The sequence below is a fragment of the Macrotis lagotis genome, chromosome 3 (assembly GCF_037893015.1).
Source record: "Macrotis lagotis isolate mMagLag1 chromosome 3, bilby.v1.9.chrom.fasta, whole genome shotgun sequence".
Taxonomy (NCBI): Eukaryota; Metazoa; Chordata; class Mammalia; order Peramelemorphia; family Peramelidae; genus Macrotis; species Macrotis lagotis.
Genome location: NC_133660.1, coordinates 273,673,459 through 273,699,841, shown reverse-complemented (window position 1 = coordinate 273,699,841; position 26,383 = coordinate 273,673,459). Strand labels below are relative to the sequence as shown.

At 53.1% G+C, this 26,383-nt stretch overlaps 1 protein-coding gene across 1 annotated transcript; it reads right to left on the bottom strand.

Moving 5' to 3' along the window:
• Positions 1-134: 134 nt before the first annotated feature.
• PTDSS2 (phosphatidylserine synthase 2) lies at positions 135-24,730 on the bottom strand. The gene is made up of 12 exons (XM_074230694.1): positions 24,552-24,730; positions 18,849-18,950; positions 16,538-16,620; positions 13,410-13,477; positions 8,454-8,588; positions 8,181-8,231; positions 7,845-7,958; positions 7,245-7,363; positions 1,903-2,017; positions 1,674-1,819; positions 903-1,088; positions 135-815 (listed from the first exon to the last, which is right to left on the bottom strand). Exons 1-12 carry the CDS (start codon positions 24,701-24,703, stop codon positions 680-682), a joined length of 1,407 nt encoding a protein of 468 aa, XP_074086795.1. The 5' UTR covers positions 24,704-24,730; the 3' UTR covers positions 135-679.
• Positions 24,731-26,383: the final 1,653 nt, after the last annotated feature.

Genomic DNA, 26,383 nt, shown 5'->3' with positions numbered 1-26,383 from the left:
GTCCCCTCAGATGAAAAGGGCCCAAGAGTCAGAAAGGAAACCCTCAGCCTTGGCTTATTCCTTCATTTGTCTTTATTTGTGCTCTGCTCACGCTAACGGACACCGACCTCTCCCCCTCAGTTCTGACCCAGGCCCAACCTGGCCCCCCACCCCACCCCCTCTGGATGGGCAAGCGAAATGCCAAGTCCCTCCTCCCCAGCCTGGAGACAAATAACTCAAGGCAGATCCTGAGAGACTGGACTGCTGGGTCTCCTATTCCTGTAGGCTGCGCCCCCATTGTGGGAGGTTAGCCTTGGGGGGCCTCCCTTCAGCCCAGCAGGAACGCCTGGGGGTGCAGCTGAACTGAGTGGAAGCCCCACTTCTCTCAACAGACTGGGAGGGCAGAGGTGGCCCTCAGTTGCCTGGGCACTGTTGCCTGGGTAGCCTGAGGGTGACCAGGAGAGGATGATGGGCCCAATGGCCCTTCTCTTCTCCCCCTTCCTCAGCTAGGGCCCGCCCAAGCTGCCCTGAGCCCCCAAACCACCATCATCTCTGTCACCTGGGGCATATGCTGCCCCTCCAGAACCTCACCCCATTGCCCCTGGTCCAAGACTGGATGGATGATTGGGCACCCATGTAGTCTCAAGGAGGGTGGAGGCCGGGGTGCAGCAGAGGTGCCAGGGTGGCCAGGTCCAGCTTCTCACAGCTCCCCGTCTCTGTCCTGTTCTTCCAGCAGTGGAGAGTGCCCTTCACTGCCATCGGTTGAGGTTCGGTCCGGGTCACACCTGCTCTCCTGCTTCTGACGTCTGATCTCTTTGTAACGTAAAGTGATGTCCCTAGAAGGAGAGACAGTGGCTAGAATTCAGGGCAGGGTCTACCACCATCTTGGGGACAGGCCCCCCCCCACCCCGGCAGGTGCTCACCTCAGGAAGAAGCGCCAGACGGTCCAGGTAAGGATGAGCACAGTGCCCAGGATCCAGCACTGGGCCACGTAGAAGGGCAGTGACAGGGTCAGCGTGTAGGGGTCGTACTTCACAACGATCAGGAACTCAGTGGCCGTGATGGCTGCCACCAGCCAGGCCTGCTGGCCAAACTTCTTATGAAACTTCCTGGACCCAATGGAGACCAGAAACTCAGTGCCATGAGGGCAGAGCCAGGGCACTGGTGCCACCTCCAGAAAGGCCTCCCCGATTACCCCAGGGGCCAGGAGCGAGCCACTCCCCAAGCCCAGGATCCTGAGTCTCAGGAAGGGTGAGAAGTCCCGGGCTAAGGGCCCATAAGGCCTAGGTCTGCTGGCTTAGATGGAGATCTCAGTTCTTGTTCTTGTTCTGCCAGCTTTGAATGGGATGGCCAATGCAGCACCCTCATTGGGGAGCCCGTTGGATACATCCATCCATCCATATAGGGTCCCCACCCTCTTTGTCCTGGGGTCCTCTGCTAACGTCTCCCCCCCCTTGGTCTTCTTTAACATGGGATCTCCACTCACTGCTCCCCCCCCCCAAGGCTTGACCTTCTGGCCATTCCCAAGGCCTGACAGCTCCCATCCCTGGCCTTCTCTGGCTCGGGGTGGGGGAGGGCAGACCCAGATGTCTCCAATATTAGGCTCCCACCACTCTTACACATGACCCATCCTGGGCAGACCAAGACCAAGTTCAGTTCAGAGACAGAAGTCGTGTGCCCCTCCCCATGCTTACGGGTCATCCATGAAGTCGTAGATCTCTCGCATCGCCACACCCCCAACGTTTACAAAGAAGACCAGTCGAAGGAGAACCAGGTAATGTTCTGGGGGCATCCACAGCACAAACTTCAGGTAGAAGGTATTCAGTTCTGCCAAGAGAAACTGCGAGACCCAGCCTAAGAATGGACCAGGTCTGGAAGACACCCCCCCACCCCCCAGCGTGGGCAAAGGCTCCAGTGTCTTACAACCAGGATGATGCCGCAGACACCCAACCACCGGCGCAGGTTGGAGGCAGGCTTCCATTCAAAGCGCACCCAGCTATAGGGTGTGAACTGGAAGGCAATTCTCTTCATCTTTCCCCTGGAAAAACAGGCAACACAGAACACCCCCAAATCAAGGGCAGGCCCAGGCCCAACAGAAAGCAGCTCCTGAAGGAGGAGACAATAATCCAGAGTACCCCAAAGGGGACAGAGGATCCAGGGGCTTCTCCAGTGTCAACATGTTATCATTGGTTATGTCTTTCTGCCATTCAACACATTACACTTATGCCAAAGAGACAAACAGGTCTTGATATAGAAAAATGAGCAACTGTCCCTAACTGGAAATAGACTGGGACAGGACTGGACTGGATAAGAGATAGGAAGCCCCTAGAGCTTAGGAGAATGAGAATAAAGACAGCAATGCTTTTCAAGGGTTCCTCTGTTCAAAACATCTACCTTCACTAGCACCAAGTGATTTTAATAATTATGGCTGGAGAGTATAAAATCTGGGAATGCTATTTTCCTTTCATTCCTACTTCAAATGACCTACACTTTTACTTGGTTTTTCCCAATGAATTGTGCTATTTTCATTGGCCTAACATTTCATCTGTTAACTTCAGAACCATACATATTTTTGTAGGACTGGCATCTCTGTTGACTGAGACTTGCATCTTTACAGTGCCTCTATTTAGATGGGCACACCTAAATGTGAGGCATTCTGCTCCAGCCTCTGACCTTTCTTCTGTACCTCTGCTTCAAATGGGTTTCCTATCATAGGGTTCTGGTTTTAACTCCATTCTGCTGCCCGCTTTATTTTATGGGAAAGTTTATCCCATTCACAGTCATGCTCAGGAATTTCTCCTCTTTCCCCCAACACCCCTCACCAATGTTTTGCTTCTCTCAATATGCCCTCCCTCGCTCCTTTCTGTTTCCTCTTTACCCTCCTACTCCTCTCTAGGGCAGGACCAATTTCTATACCAAGGTCTCTGCTATTCCCCCTTTGAGCCAAATTTGAGATTCAGAAAATTTTCTACCATCATAGTTTTTCCCACCTTTTCATGTGATTTAATCTATCCTATTCTACCTCTCCCTTTCCTCTTCTCCCAATACAGTTCTTTTGTTTTTACATCATCACATCAAGGTCAACTTATAACCACTGTACACTCCTCCTTTCTGCCCCAATAGAGACACAATTCATAAGAGTCACCAGTATCAACTTCCTGTATAGGGATATAAATAGTTTAATCTTATTGAATAATGTGTTTTTTTCCTGTTTACCTTTTCATGCTTCCCTTGAATCTTTTATTTGAAGATTGAATTTTCTGATCTTTTGATCAGGAAAATTTGAAAACCCCTTATTTCACTGAATGTTCATCTTTTTTCCTGAAAGATTACGGTCAATTTTGCTGAGTAGTTGATTTGGGGTTGCATTTCAAGCTCCTTTGACTTCCAGAGTATTATATTCCGTAATGAATTGTTTCTTTCTGACTGCCTATAGGTTTTCCTCCCTGACCTGATCATATTGGAATTTGGCTAGAATATTCCTTGGTGTTTTCCTTTTGGAATCAGGAGGTGATTGGTGGATTATTTCAATGACTGTATTACCCTCTGGTTCTTGAACATTAAGGCAAAACTTTTCCTTGATAATTTCTTGAAAGATGTTGTCTAGGCTCTTTTTTTTATCTTAGCTTTCGGGTAGTCCAATAAGTCTTAAATTACCACTCCTAGATCTATTTCCCAAATCAGCTGATTTTTCAATGAGCTATTTTATACCTTTTTTTTATTTTTTGGATTTTGACTGAATTTTGACATCACATGCAGTCACAAGCTTCCACTTGCCTAATCCTATTTTTTAAGGAATTATTTTCTTCAGTTACTTTTTGTAACACCTTTTCTATTTGGTTGATTCTACTTTTAAAAGGACTTGTTTTCTCCAGTAAATTTTTTGCCCATCTGATCAGTTTTATTTTTCAGTAATTGTTTTCTTAACAGAAAGCTGATAAACATTTTTTTGTTTTTAGGTTTTTGCAAGGCAAATGGGGTTAAGTGGCTTGCCCAAGGCCACACAGCTAGGCAATTATTAAGTGTCTGAGACCGGATTTGAACCCAGGTACTCCTGACTCCAAGGCCAGTGCTTTATCCACTACGCCACCTAGCCGCCCCTTGATAAACAATTTTTGTAAGCTACAGGTTCTGAAAAAGGTCTCATTTCTAAAATATACAGAGAGCTGCATCAAATTTATAAGGTTTCAAGTCATTCCCCAATTGACAAATGATCAAAGGATAAGAACAGACAGTTTTTCAAATGAACAAATAAAAGCTATATCTAATCATATGAAAAATGCTACAAATCATTACTGATTAGAGAAATGCAAATCTAGGAATGGGACATTGATGCATTGTTGGTGGAATTGTGAACAGATCCAACCTTTCTGCATAGCAATATGGAATTACACCCAGAGAGCAATAAAACTGATCATTCCCTTTGATCTAGCAATTCCAACTCTAGGCCTATATCCAGAAGAAATCATAAAAAATGGGAAAAGTCCTACATGCTTCAAAATATTCATAGCAGCTCTTTTTGTAGTGGCAAAGAACTGGAAATTTGGGGATGCCCATCCATTGGGGAATGGCTAAACAAGTTATGTACATGAATACTATCGAATATTATTGTTCTATAAGAAACCATAAATGGTGGGACTCTAGAGAAGCATGGAATGAGTTACAGGATCTGATGCTGAGTGAAGGGAGCAGAACTAAGAGAACAGTGTCCACATTAACAGTAACACTGTGAATTGATCAATCTTGATGGATGCAGCTGCTCTCAGCAGTTGAGAGAGCTAGGAGACCAACTATGGACAATGCTATCCCCATCCAGAGGAAGAAAAACAAAACAAAAACCCCTATAGAATCTGAATGAACACTGCATTCACTTTTTTAAAATTTCTCTTATGTTTTTCTTTCCTATCTCCTGTTTTTCTTTCTTTCCCCTTAACCCTAATTCCTCCTACTGAAAATGACTAATCTGTAAACATGTAAAACACAAAAGTAGATGGGCAATATTCATTTGACTGGCTGCTGCTGAGGGGAGGGGTGGAAGGAGATTGCTTTACCTTAAAAATACACATATGCATGTGGCTGAATGTTGAAAACCTTTCATAACATGTAATTGAAAACTAAAATATCAATTGGAAAAAAAAGATGTTTTCTTTAATTTTTCTTTCCTTTTCCAAGTTGTTGATTCTCTCTTGCATACCTCTAATTCTTTTTTTCCCATTTTTTCCTACTTCTCTTAATTGATGTTTTAAATCCTTTTTGAGCTCTTCTAAGAAAGCTTTTTAGATTTGAGACTACTTCATCTTCCCCTTTGAGGCTTCACTAGACATTTTGTCATTGTCGTACTCTTCTGAGTTTATGTTTGAATGTTCTGTTGCCATAGTAGTTTTCTATGGTCAAGGTTCTTTGGCTTTTTTGCTCATTTTTTAAAAAATCTATTTCATGATTTTTAAAGTTGAACTCTGCTCCAGGGATACAGGAGGCATTGTCCCAAACCTCAGGGGCATTAGGGGCCAGGGGCTTGCCCACTGAGCTGGAGTGGTTCCAGATGTGGTGCCAGGTGTTCAAGGAGGCCTTGCTCGCTAATCTGTGCTGTGGTCGAGCCTCCTGCTGGCCTGCCTAGTCACTCAAGCTTTCCTTCTAAGTTACCTAAAATTGGAAAACTGCTTCACACCTCTTTTTTGTCGGCCCAGTGAAGAGGCATGATTTAATGCTATTTCTGGGAGAAATTGGCAGAGGTCAGGCAACTTGTGGACTTTTCCTTGCCACTCTTTTTATCCTGTTTTTTAAAAGCTCTTTCTTTTTTTTTCCTAGGTTTTTTTTTTTTGGCAAGGCAAATGGGGTTAAGTGGCTTGCCCAAGGCCACACAGCTAGGTCATTATTAAATGTCTGAGACCGGATTTGAACCCAGGTACTCCTGACTCCAAGGCTGGTGCTTTATCCACTGAGCCACCTAGCCGCCCCTAAAGCTCTTTCTATGCTTATGATAAGTACTATTTGAAAGCATAAATGAGGTACTTCGTGAAAGGTTTTCTCTGTCATTATTACTATGACTGTCTAGTTTGTGATGCTTCTCTTTTTCATCTAAGTTGTTTTCCTCCTGGTCCAATGCCATCTCTGCCTCTATTATTTAGGAAATGTATTTCTTGCTGGCTGCTTGTACCCAGGGTTGTGAACATGGACACTGGAAATGGGCCAAATCCTGACCAGCTGGCACAAAATAACTCTTAGCCCTAATTCCTCCTTGTGAAATGGGGGTCATGACAACCCCAAGCTCACAGGATTATCATGAAGCATCTTGTAAATAAAATCTTGTTCAGACTGTATTTAAAATTAGGAGGAGGGCAGGGAAAGAAGAGTGGCAGTAATGGGGAAAAAAAGTAGCCTTTGCATCAAATCCCGGATGAAGGTTTGGGTAACCCAAGCATTGGGGACCAGGGGTCAAAGGCATGAGATGGTGCCCTATCAGGCCCCACACATGGCTAGGCACAACAAGACCTGGCCTTGTCTTTCAGGAGTTTGGGATGGCCAGAAGCAAGAGAGCAGAGAGTCTCATGGGGGGGGGGGGGGGGAGTGGGGCAGGGAATAGGTAGGAGAGAAGGCAGCTTTTCATTAATTGAAAAAAAAAAAGTAATTTAAAAAACAATTAAGTCCGTATTGTTGTATTTTGTTAAATAGTTATATAGTTAGTATAGTTAGTTTTGATATAGTGATGTAAGGTTTGCAAAGCACATGACATGAATTCCTCAACACAGCTGTGTGAGATGGGGACAGCTCTTATCCCCATCTCACAGACAAATAACTGAGGCCAAGAGGTGAACAACCAGACAAGAAGGGTCAAGCCCTCTGTCCACCACTGGGAAGACTCCAAGACATCCTGCCCTACCCCACCCCCCAGAATCCCTGCCCTCCTTGCCATCCCACCCTTCCTCATCCCCCTAAAGGTCAAGTCTAGACAGGAGGAACAGAGAGAGGCTTGAGGATCATTTGTCCAGGGTATACTAAGTGTGAAAAGGCAGCATTGGAACTCAGACCCACAGCACTCACCTCTCACATGACCTGGACCCTCATCACCACTCCTTCAATCCGCCTTCCTCCCCCCTGCCCATCTTACTCTGCTCAGCCTTCAAGTTGCCCCTAACTTGCCCTTGACTCCCCCAGGCCCCCACGTTTGGTCTCTAGCCCAGTAAGGCCGGCCTTCTGGAAGCTGACAGTCCTAGTGTGTGAGCTCTCAGCTGTACTTTAGCCCGGTCCCTCCTCCTGACACCTACTTGTAGGTGGGGATGTTCCAGAGGCCCTGCCACTTGTAGGTCTTCAGAGACAGCCAGCCCAGGGTCTTCATGCCACAGTAGATGCCCAGCCCGTTACACAAGAGCACGTCCATTATCCACTGGAAAGAGACCAGGGTCAGAGCCAGACCGTCTGGGGGACCCAGCCCCCAATGAAAAAGCACGGGGGGGGGGGCCTCCACCCCATCTGTTCCCCCCTCCCCCTTCTCTCTCTGTCTCTCTCTCTCACACAAACACACACACCCACAATCACACACAACGTACTCACAACAGTCACACGGAGGCTTCACACACTGCCTGTCTCTGTCACACACACACACACACACACACACACTCACTCTCTCTCTCTCTCTCACAAGTCACGTACACATTACATTCACCAGTTACACAGACTCACACAACCACACACTGCCCTCCTGCAGCACCCCAGGGGCTTCTCCCCAGGCTGGAGTCCCGGCAGAGTCCAAACACTGGTGCTCGAAGCACGGCTCACAGCCAAATCCCTGCCAAATGAGAGCCGAGCTCCCTCGTACCCACATCCTTAGGGAGTGTGGAAGCCAGGCCTGGGGGCCAACTACCTACGTGATCCCACCAGCACTCGCTGAAGTTGGGCAGCTGGTGCTCCAGGCTGTATTCTAAGAATTCAAACATCACGCTGATGATCATGCACATCCACCAGTCCCGAATCATCAGAGTCTGTGGGCACAAGGCAGAGGGGGAGCCTGGCACTCAGCCTCCTGGGGTTCCTCCTCCTCCTCCCAGTCTAACAGAGAGAGTGCCTGTCAACTGCCTGGACCAAGATGCCCCTGGAGGCTGCCTCTCGCAAGGGTCCTCCCCGTTTCCACACTCCCTCCTCTCCTCCAGACCCGCCCCCCCCCCGCCAGCCTCTCCTCGGCCTCCTCCACATCCTGGTCATACCTTCAAGTACCAGCCAAGGAAATGAGCAGGAACAAATCCATCCAGTTTGTCCTAAGGATAAAGAGGAGAGCATTTGTGGTCCTCCAGGGGAGTCCCTGCCATGCCTGAGGGGCTCTCACCTCCAGTTCCACTCCTGTGTGCTAGCCCTCACAAAAGACCCCTAGTGACAGCTACCTCACTACCACTGGATGTTGCAAGTCCTGAGTTCCAATCTGGCTAGATACCTCAAATGTCGAATGAGGCGGCGCCTCAGAGCCCTCCCCCAAGCCTTACCCAGATGTTGTGAAATGGGTCTGTCTTGTTGTCCGGGTCATAAATGAGGCAGTTTCCTCCATAGTCTCGCTCTGGCAAGGGGACGCCCAGTTTAGGGTCAATGTACTTCAAAAACTGCCTTCCATCATGCACTGTCTGCAAGATCAAGGGGAACCGGCTCTGCGGACAGCTCCCAGGGGGCATCCCACAGAGCTCGGCCCCTTCCCCAGGTTGGCCTCCCCACCCGGGGGCTTGGACTCCTTGCCTGTGCAATGCCTCCCGGGGCCCGGAGCTGGAAAGGGCAGATGCCCGTGATGCCAGAGCTGCAGTTAAACCAGGGGTCTTCCCAGGAAGTATGCTCCCTCCACCCTTATTCGATGCCGTTGATTTCTATCCCCCTCCCCCAAATCCAACAGGGTCATTTCCTGAGGATCAGTGCTGAGACGTCCACCAGTCCCTTCTCCAAGGGAGACCCTGGGATGAGTGGCGACAGGTCCATTCAGGGTATGGGCAGAAATGCCCCTTCCTGCCTGGAGGGAGTTGTAGCTTCTCCCTCCAGCTCACCAGCATCCCAGGGCTGCCTGGAGCTGGGCAGGGGGTGAGGAAGGGAGAACTCTCAATTCTGGGCCCCAAGGGGCACGGCATTGGGGGAGATGTCTTAGGGCACAAGTACGGAAGCCCCTGGGAACCTGGGTCATCTGGCCAAGACAGCAGGGGAAGCCACATAGTGGGCCGTCCAGAGCCTAGCCCCAGGGGGAGACAGGCGGGCGCACGCACACAAGGGAGCAGACGCTGGGAAGGGAAGGGGCCGCCCCATTGGAAGGCAGGGCCGTGGGGGCCTCGAGTCCTGGGTCAGAAGCTGCCACCGTCATTCCCTTGAAGGATCACAAGACGCAGCTGGGCAGACATCTCTGTCCAGAGGACCGGCCTCATTCTTGGTGTCCACTTCCAGGTGCGATCTTTGGCTCTAGTTTCACTGTGACCTTCATGTGGACAGATGACCCTGGCTAAACCAGGTGGTGGGGGGCAACCGCTTCCTCTCTTTTGACGATATGCACTGTGTTCCAATTTGGGCTCTCATTTCTTACACTGGCACCAAGGTCCAGGACCTGGCTGCCCACCTGGTGTGGCAAAGGGCCTGGTGAGACTCCTGGCAATGCGGGTATCCCTGTGAGTGCCCAAGTGGACACAAAGGGTTGTGTGTGTGTGTGTGTGTGTGTGTGTGTGTGTGTGTGTGTGCGCGCACGCGCGTGCAGGGCTCTCTGCACCTGCCCGAATGGGAGTTTGTTGTCTGACTTGGTGGTCAGCATATGCCTGGTGGTCACATCATGAGGAAGAGGCAAGACGCAAGAATAGGTCAAGGTTCTGACATCCAGGTGCCTCGTGGGGCAGGACCAACTGGATCGAAGGTGCCAGTCACGGGCGAGTTCCCCAAGAGAAGACGACCCGGGACAAAGCATGAACGCCTGCCTGTAGGGTGGTGCCCACAGCCTCTGGGGACTTCTTCTGTGACATCCACCAGCGCGGCTCTGCCCAGAGCAACACAGAAGGGGTGGCCGGGCCCTTGGGACCGCTGGGCCTTACCTTTCTCAGGCTGCAATGGGAGCTCTGATTTGTCCCTCTGGCCTCTGCACACATAAGTGCTTAATAAATGCTGCATATCTCATGTGCCTTGGGGTCAATGTTCTCTCTGGCCAGCTCTGCTCCACGCCCCACTCACTCTCCACCACCGGACCCAGGGTGGTTCCTTCTCCCTGTTGGAGTTCCCTGGTCTCTCCCGTTACGTGGATCTTGGAACGAGGGTCCTTCTCCACCTCCCATCAGTTCCAGTGGGCTGACCCCACCCCATTCACAAAGCCTCCCCAAGGGATGCCTCCCTCCCCTCCAGTTTCGGTTCTAAATCTCTCCCAGGGCACTTGAACTCAGCCCTGGACACTTCCTATCCTGGGGAGCCTGCCTCCCTCTGAGACAGGTCGGCGCGGTGCCCGAGGCCTCTTCCTCCTGCCTCTGGCCCTTCCCATGCCCGGGGATGCCTGCTTCCTGCCTCACCCTGGCCAGCAGCCTTCAGGCCCCCCGAGCCCTTCAGAGACGGCGTCTCCGGGTGCCAGACTGACGCGGGAGCGTTGCTGCCTTCGCTGCCGGGCACGCCACAGACTGGAAGAGACCAAGAGAAAAGCCCCATGACCGCTCTTTATTGGTGGGTCAGGTTTCTACAGCGCCTGCGCCTCCCTCCCAAGCCAGCCCCTAGGATCAAGAGAAAACAACTCTGCCCACCAAACTAACCAAGCAACTGCCAAAGGCAGCTGCTGCGCACCATCTCCGGAATAGGGAGGGCCCGGGCTTTCCTTCGGTCCTTCGGCATCTTGCCAGCCTTGCTCCATCCTAGGAATCTCTCCACTGGCTTCCACAAAAGGCCTGGCTCTTGATCCATGACCTCCCTAGTGATGCACCTCTGGGTCAAAGGGCAGGGGCATCTCCATGCCCAGTCAACCATCTTCTCCTCTACTTGGAGCATCTGGGGCTGCTCACCAAGCCACGGCCATCCCTCTGCCGGGCCTCGCACATCTTCACGTTCAGCAGGCATCCCATCTTGGGTGGTGTTCCCCCATTCGGTGGGCTGCAGGGTCTCTTGGGCCTCAGAGGAGTGGCAGGGGAGGGCCCGTAGCAACCATCTAGCTCAGTCTAATTCTGGAGATGAAGCCGAGACTTTCCCAAGCGGCCCCTTCTCGAGGGGTTTGCTTCCTAGAATCTCTGGGAAGCCACTCACCCCTTCACGACCCCTTGCATACAACTGCCCTGTTTCAAAAGCTCCTGGAGCTCAGGCCGGAGTCTGACCTTGTTTGTGAATGGCAGAGGCCTCACACTGGCAAGCTGTCCCCCACAGACTGCAGCAAGCACCCCAGAGGAAAGCCCTGGCTTTCTGAGGTCTGGGTATTCCCACGTCTGGCCCGACCAGAGCAGGGGCCACAGACAGAGGTCATTGTGAAGAGGCTTCATGCCGGAAGAGAGCGGATCAGCGAGACACCAGGGAGCCTGCCCCCCACCCCAGCAGATTGCAGGCTGGCCCTGTGAGTCACAAGAAATCCTCTGCAGAGGGATGATGGGGGGAAAGGGCAACAGGAGGGCTGGGGGCTGCCAAGAAGATAAGAAGACAGGCAGAGGGCTGAGAGGGAGCAGAAAGATGGAGGAGACCAAGCTTCACCCCCCCCATGCCAGCCAGGCACAAGGATTCTACGTCAACTGGATGCTTCTTGCTCTCCAAAGTAAACACGGGAAAGGCAAGAAGACCAATAACAAGAGGAAGCTCCAGAGACAAGGACGGCCACCAGGGCCACGGCGGTGGGATGGCCCAGAAGTGGTTGGAGATCGTGTTGTAGGCAAGGCCAAAGGTCACCCAGAGAGCACCAGGGCAGGGGTTTGTGGAAAACGGGGAGGTGGCTTGGAATGGCCCAAGATCTCCTTAGAGAGACTGGCATCACAAGGGAAGACACCCTGGAGAAGAGGAGGGAGGGCACAGGCCAGGAACTGCCGAAGCCAGGGAGCTGTGCTCTGGAAGACCCCCCAAGACTGAGCGAAGGGGAGAAGTAGGGAAGGGGCAACTTCTCAAGTCTGACTCCAGGTCCCAACCCTGCAGATCTCCCTGCCTCCCTCCCTGCCCACAGCACCATCTCTCCTGTCCACAAGCACATCCAGGCCTGTCCTCTCTGCCTCCCTTTGCCTTTGACAGGCCCTCCACCTCTCTGGCTTCTGACCCACTCAACCCCCCACTATCCTCTCCGCAGGAGACTCCTCTCCCTCTCTCCTGTGTCTGTGTCTCTGTCTCTCTCAGCTGCTGCCATCAGCCCCTACCTGCCTCTCACCCCCAAAGTGTCAGCACAGCCTCCATCAGATGCATTTACACCCAGGGCTGGATGACCTGGATTCCGATTCTGAACACACAGGGATTCTCTGGGCCAGAGTTTCACAAGTCTCCCCATGGAGCATGAGTCACATGGGGTGAAGAACCAATCTTGTGTATCTGAGTGCTCCCCCCCAAAAGGAAGAAGTGACCCCATAGTCAAGGGCCAGGTGTTAAGGCTAAACCTGAGGCTCAAAGTGGAAAACTCATTCCTAACACCTTTGTTTCAGATAACCCCTGAGGAGGGGGAGAGGGAGGGAAAGAATGAGAGGAAAAGGAAAAGAGTGAGGGGAAAGAGAGAAAGGAGAGAAGAAAAGGGGAAAAGGGAGAGGGAAAGGAAAAGGGGAGGGGGAAAGAGAGACAGAGGAAAATGGGGAGAGAAAGGGGGCGAGGAAAGAAAAAGGGGAGAGGGGGAGAGTGAGAGGGAAAGGAAAGGGAGGGGAGGAGTGAAGCCACCCAAAGGGGTCAGCCCCAAAGGGTAAGTGACTGAAGGGCAAGGAATAGGATTCACATGCAAAGCGTCATCTCAGGAGAAAGCTCAGGAGACCAAATCTTCTCTAATTGTATGCTGACCAGAACACTTCCTTCACTCCAGAAATGAAGGAGAGGAGGGGGACTCTCAGACAGACCTGGCAGGGGTGAGGGACCAGATGCCAGCCCCAGGGGTACAACTTTCTCTTCTCAGGAGGAAGGGCCTCAGGATCCCCAGGTTCGCCTTCCACTCACTAGAGAGCTCCGTGCAGGGCAGCCCAGGCCTCCCCAGCTACCTAAGGTGGATCTCTTTCTGTTGAGATCTGAGGCTTGTGTTACAGACGCCCCAATTTCTTTGCCAGGTGAGACAAGTGTCTACTTCCAGGACTCTCCTTCAGGTCTGAAGTATTAGTTGAGGAGGAGGCACTTTAAGATGGTTACCTAAGCTAACAGGTACATACCACCTGAGGAAATAGGGTGGCCAGTCCCCTCTGCCACACTATGGCTGGGACTGCTACCCTCCTCTGACTTTGAGATGGGGGAAGGGAAGACACCACCCCAGCCCCCCCAGAGGCTGTGCTCAGCACAGCAATGACAAAGTGGCTTACCTGGAAGAGGATGAAGATGAGGAAGAGTTCGTAGACAACACTGACGCACAGCCAGAACCTCCAGTAAGCTATAAGGACACAGAAAAGAGCAGCAGGTATTGGCTTCTATTCTTACCTGCTCCAGGGGCCACCCCGGGCAGACCTGGGACCCACCAGCCTGAAAGGATGCCCAACTTCCCAGGATGCCTTCTCCAGCAAATCTGGCATTGCCCAAGGCTTCACTTCCCTCCATGTACCTGCTGGGCCTTTTGCCTCAGTTCAGGCAGCCATGATACTGCCTTGTGCCCCCTAAAACCAGGGAGTCCAAGGGCAAGGGCACACACCCTCAGAGGGCAGGGGAGGCAGGGAAAGGCCTTCCCAGGCAGACATGGACACAGTTCCCCAAGGTCACAGTAGAAGCAGCCCTGAGTGGCAGCCATACGCCCACTCCAGAGGAAGGGCAGCTGAAGGCACTGGCATCCCCCATCACCCTCAGGAAGGACAGATGCAGGTCGCCGTTTGCAGGGATTTCAAGGCCCGTCTAGGGCAAGGTCCAGAGGCCCGGTCAGAACATGGGAAGTGCCAAAGGCAGCTCTAGGTAGGACGCTGTGACTCTAGAGAACCCTCACTGCTGGCTTTCCTTCCGGCAAGGCCAAAGGAGTCTGCATTCAAATGGACTCTGCACTTCCGCGAGGAGCAAACTAGAGAAGGGGTCATTTCCCCTCTACATGGTTCCTGAGCCTACTCCTGCCCTGTCTTTCACTAAACCTGATGCCTGGCGCTGCTGCAGTCATCAAGGAGGGGGTCCCTTCCTAAACAAATCTTCCCTTTGATTTGCACTGCTCCAAAGCAGTTCTGCTCCCCCCCCCCCCAGGCCCCGTCATGGCCAGCCTGATGACGTCTAAGCTTCACTCGCACCCCTCCAAGCAAGGAGCTCATCACCCTTTGAGGAATATGTTTTTTTTTGTGGGGGGGGGGTCTTTAACTGGATCTATTTCCTCAGCCTCTTTTTGATCCCAGCTCTTCCCTGGATGACCCAACTGAGATCAACTGGTTCTCTGCCTCAAAGTACATGACAGCACCTCCATTGTGTTCCCCAGATCCTCCTGCTGAGGTGGACTTGGCTAGTCCCCCGTGTGTCCTCCTTAACTGATCAACACCCCATCTCAAAACTGACACAGTCCTTAGGAGGGTACAGGATGCAGTCTGCACGGTCTGCTTGGCCTAGTGTCTGGCAAAGATGCTGATCAGACCCCCAATTTTTATCCAACACTTGTCTAATCCTGTGAAATTCAAGCAATGTTTATTTATCCCTACTGAACTTCATCTTCTCTGATCCAGTCCAATGTTCTTTGTGTGTCTCCGACCCTTGTCTTTCATTGTGGGATCACCATCAGCATGACATCCCCCTGAAGTGGGATGAGCCTATCTGGGTCTTGATCCCATTACTGACCAATCACCATCTGGCTTTGGCCAAGCACAGAGTCCTAAGTCCCTCCACTGGGGACCTCCTGCAAAGTCAACTTCTCTAACCTGGCCCACACCCATTTCAATGATTACAGTCTAGCTCACATCACATCACCTTTTCCAAATAAATAGTGTAAAATTATTTATCAAATATTGCAATAAAATTGGAAACAATTCATAGTGGGAAGGCTCAGGGAAAGTTTCCAGGAGCAGGGGAGATTTGAACTGGGACTTTAAGGGAGCCAGAGAAGCCAAGGAACAGAGAGGAAAAGGGAGAGCATTCCAGGCACGGGGAACAGCCTAAGAGACAGAAGATGATGACCTGAAGGGATATGGTGGAAGAAGATGGAGAAGGGAGGGCGTCTGGGGATGAAGGGCTCTGAATGCCCAGCAGTCTTTTGCCTTTGATCCTGGAGGTGATAACTGGAGGTTACTGAGTAGTGTGTCCTCACAGTCAGACCTATGTTCAAGGAAGATCACTTTGGCAGCTGAATGGAGGAGGGAATGGAAGGTAGGCAGACCCTCCAACAGTTATTGTAATGGTTCAGGTGTGAGGTGATGAGGGCCTGCACCAGGGTGGGGGCAGAGTCAGAGGAGAGAAGCGGGCTTATTGGGGAGGTGCAGAGCTGAAGTGGGACCAGAGGAGATTGAGAAGAGACAGTGGCGAGGGTGAACCCCAAGAGACCGCAAGGGTGAAAGCCACAAGCTCTGGTGCCCGCTGGCTGGGCATGGCAGTCAGGAGCCTGGGACAACTCCAAGGCTGGCAGGGGGAGATGGTGGTTCAGGTCATGAAGTCTGTTTTGGACACATTTCAGATGTCTGCTGGATGTCTGGTTGGAGGTCTAAAAGGGAACTGGAGATGTGGGATTGGAGGCCTGCATAGAGCTTGGGTCAGGAAAGGTCATCAGCAGGGAGCTGATGAGGTCACCAAGTGAAGTTTAGAGGGAAAAGAGCAGAGGGTCCTGAACCTGAGAGGCACCTACAGCTACGAGATCTGGAGCAGGATTCAGCAAAGGAGACTGAGGAGGAGCAAGCAGAAGGGAGGAGGGAGACCAGGAGAAAGGAGGGAGGTGATATCCTAAAAACTCAAAGAAGAGAGGTTTCAGGAGAAGAGATGGATCATCAGCATCCAAAATCATAAAGAGATCAAGGAAAAAGAAGAGTGAGAACAAAGGCTACTGGGTATCCAAAATGCAGGGGCTATGGCTGCCTGGGCCACCAGACGGAAGACTCCCAAGTCTTCCTTGGAGAGATGTGGGAACACTTTGCAGAGAAAAGCAGAAGCACAGTTGTGGGGCAAGGCACACCTTCACCAGATGCATGAACTTTGTGCTCCCTCCAGGTTGGGCCAGGAACCCCCTCAATTGCCTCTCCCCTCCCCACCATGGCCAATGTTCCCAGGCCTTTACAGAACCTTACCCAGCATCCCCTGGAGCCACAGTGGGCACCAAACCCTCTCCTCTCCTCCGAGGGCACCCAGTCCCCATGTAGTGGCCATCGACAGCTGCTTGCTTCCCCCAGAGACCTCACACTCCACTGAATGGGGGCCAGCTCCCTGCCCACACTGGAGAGGCCCAGGTCACTACCCCAGGGGCTCTTTGGGGCAGGCAGTCTCGTGTCCCCAGTCACCAACAGACACCCTCAAGGCCAAAGCAATAAATCCAAAACAGATGGCAAGTTACCTGGATGAGGTCTGGAGAACGGTCCATCTTTGGCCTGTGTGACTCCAAAGCACAAGAAAACCAAGATGCTGGCCACGACCCCTCTGAGGACAAAGAGCAAAGAGCCCTTCAGTGCCTGTGCCACCAGTCCTCTGGGATCTGAGTGCCACCCCCACCACATCCCCTACGACAGGAGAGGAGAGCTGAGTCCCACGCTGGCTTGTCCTGGGTCTCAAGTCATGAAGACCCCAGTTCAAATCCAGCCTCAGACATTGACCAGCTGGGTCTCAGTGTCCCCAACATCTTGGGGTTACTGGGCAAAGCAGAAGGCACAGTAGTTCTCTCAGTCCCTTGGTCTCCAGCAGGTCCCTAAAAGCTCCCCTGTGCTTGGGGAAGGGGCAGAGAAATCACCAAGAGCTTTCATCCACCACAGCCCTCACCCTGCCTGGGTATGTTCAATCAGACTTCCAACTACCAGGGAACCCCTTGATTTTAGCCTATCATACTTGACCCCAAGAAGCTGAAAAGGGCCCCCTCCCCCAAAGAACCCAGAAGGTTGTCTTTACATGCACACTTTTACTAGAGACTCTGATATGAAAGGGAGAGGACAGTTTGCCTGTCCATGGTGGACCCTGGCTTGTGGGGTCTTCATGCTTAACACAAGTTGAGACTGTGAACAGAAGGCTCCTAAGCCTCTTGGAAGACCCTTTCAGCCTCACTAGGAGTGAGCCCCCAATCCCTCCAACCCACCAAAGGCCGAGGAGTGCCAAAGCTAGGCCAGAGGCAGAGATATAACTTCTTATAGCAAATCAAAAATGAGTTACAGGAGAAAAAAGACAGTAAAGTTATCCTAGTGGGGGACCTCAATTTATCTCTCTCAGACCTAGCTAAATCTAAACAAAATAAAAAAAGAAAAGGAATTGAATAAAATGTTTAAAAAGTGATTTTAGAAAATAATTGACCTTTGGAGAATACTGTACAGGAACAGAAAGAAACATACCTATTTCTGTGTGCACAGTGCCTTTACAAAAATTGACCAAGTATCAAGATATATAAACCTTACAGAGAAATTTAGAAAAGCAAGATTATTAAATATATCTTTTTCTGATCATGATGCAATGAAAAAATTACTTTCAAAAAAGGGTGTTGAAACACATATAAAAAGTTAATTAGAAACTAAATAACCTAACCCTAAAGAAAGAGTAGGTCAATGAACAAATCACAGAAACAATCAATGCGGCATTGAGATGGCACAGTGGTATGAGCACTGGCTCTGGAGCCAGGAGGACCTAAGTTCAAATCCAGCCTCAGATACTTGATAATGCACTATCTGCATGACCTTGGGCAAGTCAACTAACCCATTGCCTCATCAAAAAACAAAAACAAGAAACAATCAATAATGACATTAAAGATCATGACAACGAGACAATAGCCCCCAAATTGAAAATGCTCATCTCTAAATGTATCAATTAAAAAAAAAGAGAAGGAATAAATAAACAAATGGGGCATACAACTAAACAAATGAGAAAAATAGAAAAATAAAACTCTCCCAATTAAACATCATGATAGAAATCCAGAAAAATAAAAGGCAAGATTAATAAAACTGAATCAAAAAATCATTAAACCAATAAGTAAAACTAGAGACTGATTTTTGAAAGAAAAATAAACAACTGGCTAAGTTGATTTTTAAACAAGAAAACCAAATCACCAATATCAAAAGTGCAAAGAATAAATGCACAACTAATGAAGAACAAATTAAAGCAATTACTAAAAACTATTTTGCCCAATTATCTGCCAAAAATATCAACAATTTAACTGAAATGGGTGATTTATTTACAAAAATATACACTGCCCAGATTAACAGAAGAGGAGAAAAGACCCTAACTTAGAAAGAGAAATCAAACAAGTCAAATATGAGCTCCCTAAGAAAAGAAACTCACCACTAGATGGATTGACAAGAAAATTCTAGAAAACATTTAAAGAACATCTACACTATATAAACTGTATGAAATAATAGGCACTGAGTTCTACCATTCTTTCGGTGATACAAAAATGGTTTGGATACCTAACCCAGGGAAAGCAAAATCAGAGAAAGGATTGCAATCCATTCCATTTCAAGACCACTAAGACCAGCCTCCCTTCCCCTGCTGCCCTTTTCTCCCCTCCCACCAGCCTGAGATCCTTTGGAAGCATTTTGATGAACCCCTCACTCACTGAAACAGAAGCACATCCCAGCACGTGCAGACACCTCCCTTAAACAGCCCTGGAGAGCCCCTACTTCTGGCACCCTTGTAGGAAACCCCTGTCCAGGGACCCAGGAGGCTGGGGTTACCTTTTGGTGTTGTAGGCAGTATCCTGAGGAGTCTCTTCTAGTAGGGTCACGTAGCCAAGGGCACAGGTGAGGATGAACAAGACAGTTAAGGTATGGGCTCTCCTGAAACACATGGAAAATGGGAACAGTCACAAAAACTGGCTGCTTTCACCCCCTTTGACCAGGTCTTGCAGGGACTTCTGGGCTCCTCTTCTCACCTGGACTGGAGTTCTGAGCTGAGCCTCAGACCCAAGGGGCTGCTCCCCCAGACCCACACCTCCCCATCATGCAGGCCATGTGTTTGGCACCATGCTATGCAAAGGATAGGGAGGCAAAGGTCAGCCCTGCCCTTGGGAAGGAACCAGGCTTGTGGGGAAGACATACTGTGGACAGGCTAAAATGGGATGGAAAATCAAAGAAGTCTGACCCGAAGTACACAGGGGGCAGAAGGGGACAGCTAGGAAGAGTAGCTCCTATTTGACCCTGAAGGTAACAGGGAACCCCCAGAGCTTACTGAAAGTGGGGAGGACATAAAGTAAGACCCAAACCGAAAAAGGCAGATGAGCAGGGCTAGGAAGAGTCTGCCCCATGAGAAGGCAAGGTTCGAGGAGGGGGGGGCATAATTGGGGAGTTTGGGTGAGGATCTCTCCCTTCCTCCTTTCACTTGGAAATGTGAGGGCATGGGGGCAGTCAATAAATGCTTAGTGACTTGAGCCTGCTTGCTCAATGCAGCGATCCCCCAGGATTCTAGAAGACAGCTGGAGAAGGCTATCTCAACTCTCTGGACTCACGTGTGGCCAATGTGGGGGTTCATTTTTCTTGACTCTGCTGACTGGGCCCAAGGTTCAATAACTAATTCTTTTCAATAGGTAGGGAGAGGTGAGGGGGAGAACACACCACAAATGGATTTTAACACTAGCTTCACCTTTTAGAGGCAGAGAGGACTTTGGATCCTTGACCCTCTCAGGAAGGTGGGGCTTCCAAACCTTATCTGGGTCCCCCTGGCATTCTGGTGAAGCTCAGAGACCCCCTTCTCAGAATGTTGCTTTTAAATGTATAACGTGAAACATAAGCATTTATAAAGGAAGCCAATGAAACACCTAAAAGTCCCTCCCCCCAATCTTTCCTGCAACTCCTTGGGAATTTGCAGACACCAGGTGGAGATAACCCCTGGAAATTTGGACTCTGACCCCAGAAACCCATCCATGAGTGCTTACATCTGGAGAGGGCAGTGAGAGGCAGGCACTGGAGAATCTACCCAGGGAAGGAAAGCTGAGCACCCAGGGCCCACGCCCCTACACCAGCAGAAACCTGAAATTCAGACCAGGCCAAGGAAGGAACAGCAGGCAAACCCAACCCTCGGTGCTCCAGCCTAACCAGAAACAGGATTCCAAGTGGTCCAGAAGACCCTGTGTCCAGAGGGCCCCCACTGCCAGGAAAGCCCCGAGAGTGCCTGAGAAATCCTGGGTGCCAGTGCTGTGGGCATCACTCAGATGTCCAGGGGCTCCAAAGCCCTCTGCTGGAAACCCCCCAGGAGATCAACCACATCATCATAAGGTAAGGGGGATGGGGGAGAAGATGCTGCTGACCACTGGGCCAGGCATTACAAGAGGGTTTTGTTTTCCAGGCTTTTAACTGAAGGACTGGGTGGGAGGGTAGGGGAGGAGAAAGGGGAGGGATAAGCAACAGGAATGCCAACAAAAGAAAGGGCCAGAGGGAAAAATGGGAGCTGCACCCAAGAGAAGGATGGATGCTATGGAAGGAGCCACAGAGCTGGCTGCATCCTTATGAGGCCCTCTGGATGGGACTGGCTTCTTGGCAATCTTCTCTTTGTGCTCTGCTAAAAATATGGAAATGCTTATTTTTGGGGGTTCTGTGTTCATAATAAAAATCCATTAACTTTTCAAAGAGTATCTACACTTTCTAGGGTTTTTGCAAGGCAATGGGATTGAGTGACTTGCTCAAGGTCACACAGCTATGTTAATTACGAAGTGTCTGAGGTTGGATTTGAACTTGGGTCCTTCTGAACCCAGGGCTAGTGCTCTGTCCATTGCACTACCTAACTGTCCCAGCTGGTGACTTCTTACCCAGAAAAAAGCCAGATTCTGGCCTAAGGGAGTAAGAGCTCTGAAGGCTTCCCTTCCAGTTCAACCAGTCCAAGGTTAGCTGGGAGGAGGAAGCAGAACCAAGCAGGCCCCAGGTTCTGGGGGCACCAGCTGATTGGCCACAAAGGCAGGGCCTCCAGATTCTCTCCCCTAAGAACTTCCAAAAAACTCAAGCCTACACCTGCGAGTGCCATGCCTGTGCCAATGCACACAGGGACAAGCCTAGGAGGCTTCCTCCCAGATCCCAAAGACACATTTGGAGCCCAAGGTCACCAGATAGCCAAAGTGTAGGAAAATCCTCCTGGGCCTGCTAACTTCCTGGGCCTAGGAGCAAAGCAGATGGGGCTGGCAGTAGGCAGCAGGGACCCCAAGGAAGAGAGAGTGGGCAGGTTGTATTCTGTGAGCTTAGATCATGAATGGCTTCCAACATGAGCAAGAGAGAGGGGGAGGAAGGAGGAGAAAGAAGGGAAGGGGAGAAGTTGGGGGGAGAGGGAAGGCAAAGGGAAAGGGGAAGGGGAAGGAGGAAAACTCACAAAATGCTGAGCCAAGTATTCAGTCACCACACAAAACTAAAGCTTTCTGGACTGTAGGACATGCTGGGAGATTCTAGACAAAAAGATGACTTTGAAATAGGCCAGAGTGTTTCTGGCCACCAAAGCCTCCAGATCAGTTCCTGACAAAGTGCTGGGTGAGTGTGAAGAGAGGGGAGATTTAGTCAGTGAGCCCATCCCTCTCTGGACCCTAATCCTTCCCAGTATGGCCACTCAGTTTCTCTCACTACCATCCACCAGGTCAGATCAACTCTACCTCAAATGGCAGCCTGGGTATTGGCCACTCACACTGCTTGGTTGAGCCGGGAGTCCTTGGTTTCACACTGTCTGCCCCCCCCCCACTTCCAGGCCTGGACATGAGGCTGGGCTGAGCTGTGGGTCCTGAGGACAATGTGGCAGAACCCTCAGGATGCCTCCTTCAGCTAGGTCCCCCTCCTGGCCATCTTCCAAAGATCATGGACTTGCTGCCCACCTTCTGGGGGCCTGCTCAGGAGTCAAGGCCATTCCTTCTTCTTGGCAGAGAAAAAGTTGAGCCTCCTTGCCCATTGTCCCTCACTCACATCCCTCCTAGGCTGGTGAGAGCTGGGCCCCAGAAGCCCAATATCCACAGACAAGATAGATGCCCAGATAGTACTGAGCTGGCTTACTCAAGTTCCTCCAGAGAGGGAGAAGGTGAACATGTCTCTCACCAGCAATGCTAGAGGCCTCAGGGACCCCGAGGAACAAAGTATAAGAGGGCATGGAGCCAGACAGGAATGCCTACTGGGTCCCCCTGGCTGAAAGCTCAAAGGGGAAGGTGCAAGGGCCACCTCAACCCTCCTCACAAGCCCCTCTTGTTCACTTAGCATCTCCAGCTATCTGTTGGCCAAGACCCTGCCCTCCTGCAGGTAGCCCATGCCTCCCTACCCCCTTCCTGTCCACTCATACCTGGGTCTTCTTGCCTCAGGTTTCAGCCCTCACTACTCTAAAAATAATCTTCCTCTAACCCTGCTCAGAGAAAAGATAACCCCCTCCTCTACAATCTGGCTGTGGGTCACCTTTGCCTAACAGCCTCCTGGCGCCCCCCCAGATGGAAGCTGCCTCTTCCTCCAAACTCCTGAGGGGAGAGTAGCGGCGCCCTGCATCGGGTCCAGGGTTATGTAGTTAGGTTTTGCTAAGTCATCACAAAAGCCCTCTGGAAAGGAGAGTGAGGTTTCTTCTCCCTCCATGGTCCAGTCCAGGAGGGACCACCTATCCCAGGAGAGGCAGGACTCTCAAACTGTCTGCCGGGTCTGGCTTTCAGGGCTCTGAAGAGTCCAACAGTCGCTGAAGCCAGATATAGGAGTGGGCAGTGAACTCAGGGTCACGACTCAGAAGTCACGAGACCGTGGAGACCACCATGTCTAGTTCCTTCAGGAAGGCTTCCAGGGAGTGTGGGGCAGCTTGCCATCTCTCAGAAGACCTTTGTGGGATCACTGGCTCTGCCCCAACAGCTGGCCAAGCCCTGTTCCCTCCCCAGCGGGAATGAGTATAAAAAAAGAGGCCCCTGCTTCAAGTGGAAGGCATGGTGGCAGCAACGCTACGTGGCTCTTCAAAGTCAAGGTGGACATCCTCAGTCAATGATTTGAGGGTCCACGAGTCTCTCCCCTTGGCTGGCCCACAGTTCTGTCATCCAAAAAGCATTATGGGGCACCTCCTGTCTGCAGCAAACAACAGTACCCCGCCACAGACGCTGCTCAGCCTAGTACAGAGGCCCCGGATGCCTGAGGTGGGGAGGGCCCAGCCTCCGGGAGCCTCCTGTTCAGACCACGCTTCAGGAAAACAGCTTTGGGGAGCACAATGGAGGGTGACTGGGAAGGGGAGATCCCAGGAGGGAGTAGTGAGGGCCTGGAGGGAGGCACGGCTGCAGATTAAAAGAGGACTCCCATGTGTACGAGCTGCTGAAAGGACCGAGGCTCGCTGGAGCTGGGGCCAAGAAGAGTGGGGGAGGAGATGAGGAAAGTCAGAGGGGGTCCCTTGTGCCCATGGGGCGAGGAGGGCAGCAGAATGGAGCCTGACCATCTGCTTTGGGTCTCTGCAGATCACCAAGGAAGCTCAGTTGGCCATCACAAAACAAGTAGGAGCTCAAGGCTGTCCTGAGCACCCAACAGCCCCAGGGCAGCTGCCAGCTCCTTGGGGCCTCGGCACGGCTCTGGGTACGCCTGAGGCGGCACAGCAGGGCACAGAGGAGGAAAGACGAGGACAGGAAAGGCGGTTGAGGAGGGCCACGGAATGTAGCTTCCGACACAAGCGCCGGGATCCTGGGTACGACCTTTTACCACTCTGTGCCAAGGTTTCCCTAGCTGTAAAATGGGAATCAGAACAGGCTCAACTTCCCCGGGCTGAGGTGGGGAGCCAATTAAATATATGCAGGGGCGGCTGGGGCCCTGGAGTCAGTCAGACACTTCCTAATGACCTGTGTGGCCGTGGGCCAGTCCCTAACCCCACTGCCTTGCAAAAGCAAAACTAAAAAAAACAAAACTATACGTAAAGCATTTTGAAAACACTAAAGCGCTCTAAAAAGGCTGAGTCTTTGTCATCATCCCCACGTAGTTAGCCGAGAGGGGGCACCTGTGGCCCGAGGGCCACCGCGTGGCCGGGCTTCCTGCCTGGGCTGCATCGGAGCCCCCCCATTTCACCCCCGCGGGGGTCTGCCCTTCTCGGGTTCCCCCCTGCAGGCCGCGTCTGCCCGGGCTCACATCCCGGACCGCCTCCCGAGTGTTGCTCTTGGCATTGGGGCCCTTCGCGCCCTGCCCCCTCCGCCCTGGCCAGTCCGTGCCCCTGACCTTGCCGGCCCGGCCCCGGCCTCCCCCCTCCCCCCGCGGCTCTCCCCGGGGGGCTCCTCCAGGACCCCCCGCTCTTCCCGGGGCCCGGGCCGGCCTTTGTCCCACGGGGCCCGGCACGCGCGCAGACTGCCAGGTCACGCCACGCGGGTCTCCTCGGGGGTCCACCAGGGGTCAGGGGGGAGGCGGGGTGGGCGAGGCTGGGGGGGGGGGCAGCGGCGTGGGGGAGGGGCCGGGGCGCGCGCCCTCTGCGCACGCGCCGCTCACCAGAAGAAGGTGTTGGTGCCGTCGTCGTACACCTCGGACTCGGTGCTCCGGCGGCCCGCGGCCCCGGGCCCGGGCTCGGCCGGCGGCCCTTCCGGCGAGGCCTCGCCCCGCGGCCCCGGGCCCGGCGCGGCCCTGCGCTCGGCCCTGCGCATGGCGCCGGCTCCGCTCCGCAAGCCTCGGGCCCGGCTCGGCCCGCCCCGCACGCACGCCCCGCCCCCGGCCCGCCCCGCACGCACAGCCCGGGCCGCCCGCCGCCGCGCCGGCCCCGGTGCCCAGCCCAAGGCCGGGCCGCACGGACGCGGGCCGGTTGCCAAGGCGACTCCCCGGGCCCGCCCCCGGCGCGCCGCGCGGCCCGCCCCGCCCCGCGTCGGCGCATGCCCACTCGCGCGGCGCTCTCGGACGCACGGCCCTCTGGGACTCGTAGTCCCGGCCGGGATTGGCTCTCCGGGCCTCCGCCCTCCCCCGCCCCGCGGCCGGCCGGCCCCGCCCCGCGGCATGTTCCTGCGGCCCCACGTCCCGCGGCCTCGACCTTGGCCCTCGGGCCTGGGCCGCGGCGCCCCGCCGGACCCGAGCCCGGACGCCGGCCCTCCGTACGCGGCCGAGCCCCCGATCGTGACCCAGGCCGGGGGTGGGGGCCCCCCCCCCTCTCCTCGTCACGTGTCCGCCCCCCCTCCGAGCGCCCGCGGAGGCTCACCTTCCGGGAGCCCGCCCCGCCCCCGCGCCCGCCGCCCCGCCCCCGCGCCCGCCGCCCTCTCGGCCCCGCCCCCACGCTCTCCGCCCCGGCCCCGCCCCCGCCGCCGGCCTCCCGGCCCCGCCCCCGCGCTCTCCGCCCCGCCCCCGTCGGCCTCCCGGCCCCGCCCCCCAGGTCAGGCTGCCGCCCTTCTCCGTGACCCCGGCCCCTCTCGATCTGACTTCCCGTAGTTTGGGCCCCGTGACCCCGCCTCCCATGACCGTGACCCCGCCGCCTCCGCATCACCTCGGCCCTGCCCTCAGATTCTCTCGCCGTGACCCCGCCCCCCCTTAACCGTGAATCCCCGCCTCTGACCGTGACCCCCTCTCCACTTGGACACTCTGTCCGGGCGGGCGTGGGGGAGGGAAGCTCCTTGGGGGCGGGGCCGTCTGTGGGAGCCCCCCAGCCAGGGCCCGCGAACCCCTTGGGGGGGCTGCCTGGGGCCACAGCTGCGGCTCTCATTAAACCGAGTCTTGGCTTTGAATTCCTCTGCCGACCCAACTGGGGGGCCCCGGTGCGGCCCTGGCCTGGGAAGGACAGGGAGGGGGAGCGTGGGCACCCCTGGCCTGGTCCCCTCCCCAGTTGGTCCAGTCTTGGCCGAGCCAGGGCGGGAAGGGCAGAGGGAGCTGGGGGGGGTGGCGGTTAGAAGCTCCCCTTCCCCTTCTCAAAGGACGCGACTCTCCCACGGTGACCCCTAAAAGGTGGTGATGAAGACCCCGACAATCAGCCAGGAGATGGGGGCTCCCGCAAAGGCCCTGACTTCCTGACAAGGGTCTCTATGCCGACGATGCTGATGTGTAAGAATGAGCCAGGCTGGAGCTCATAGTCCCAGGGTTATGAATAGGGAATTTTCTAAGGGAAGAACCTGGGCTCTCCATAGCCTGAGGGAAAAAATGCTCCAGATCCTTCATTGTTGTTAGTCTCTCACAGGTGTTTGTTCCCATCCGGGGTTTTCTTTGCCAAGATCCTGGAGCACTCTGCCGTTTCTTTCTCCAGCTCATTTTATAGAGGAGGCACACAGGCTGAAGTGACTTGCTCAAGGTCACACAGTGAGAGTCTGAAGCTGCATTTGAACTCGGGTCCTCCGGATTCCAAGCCTCCT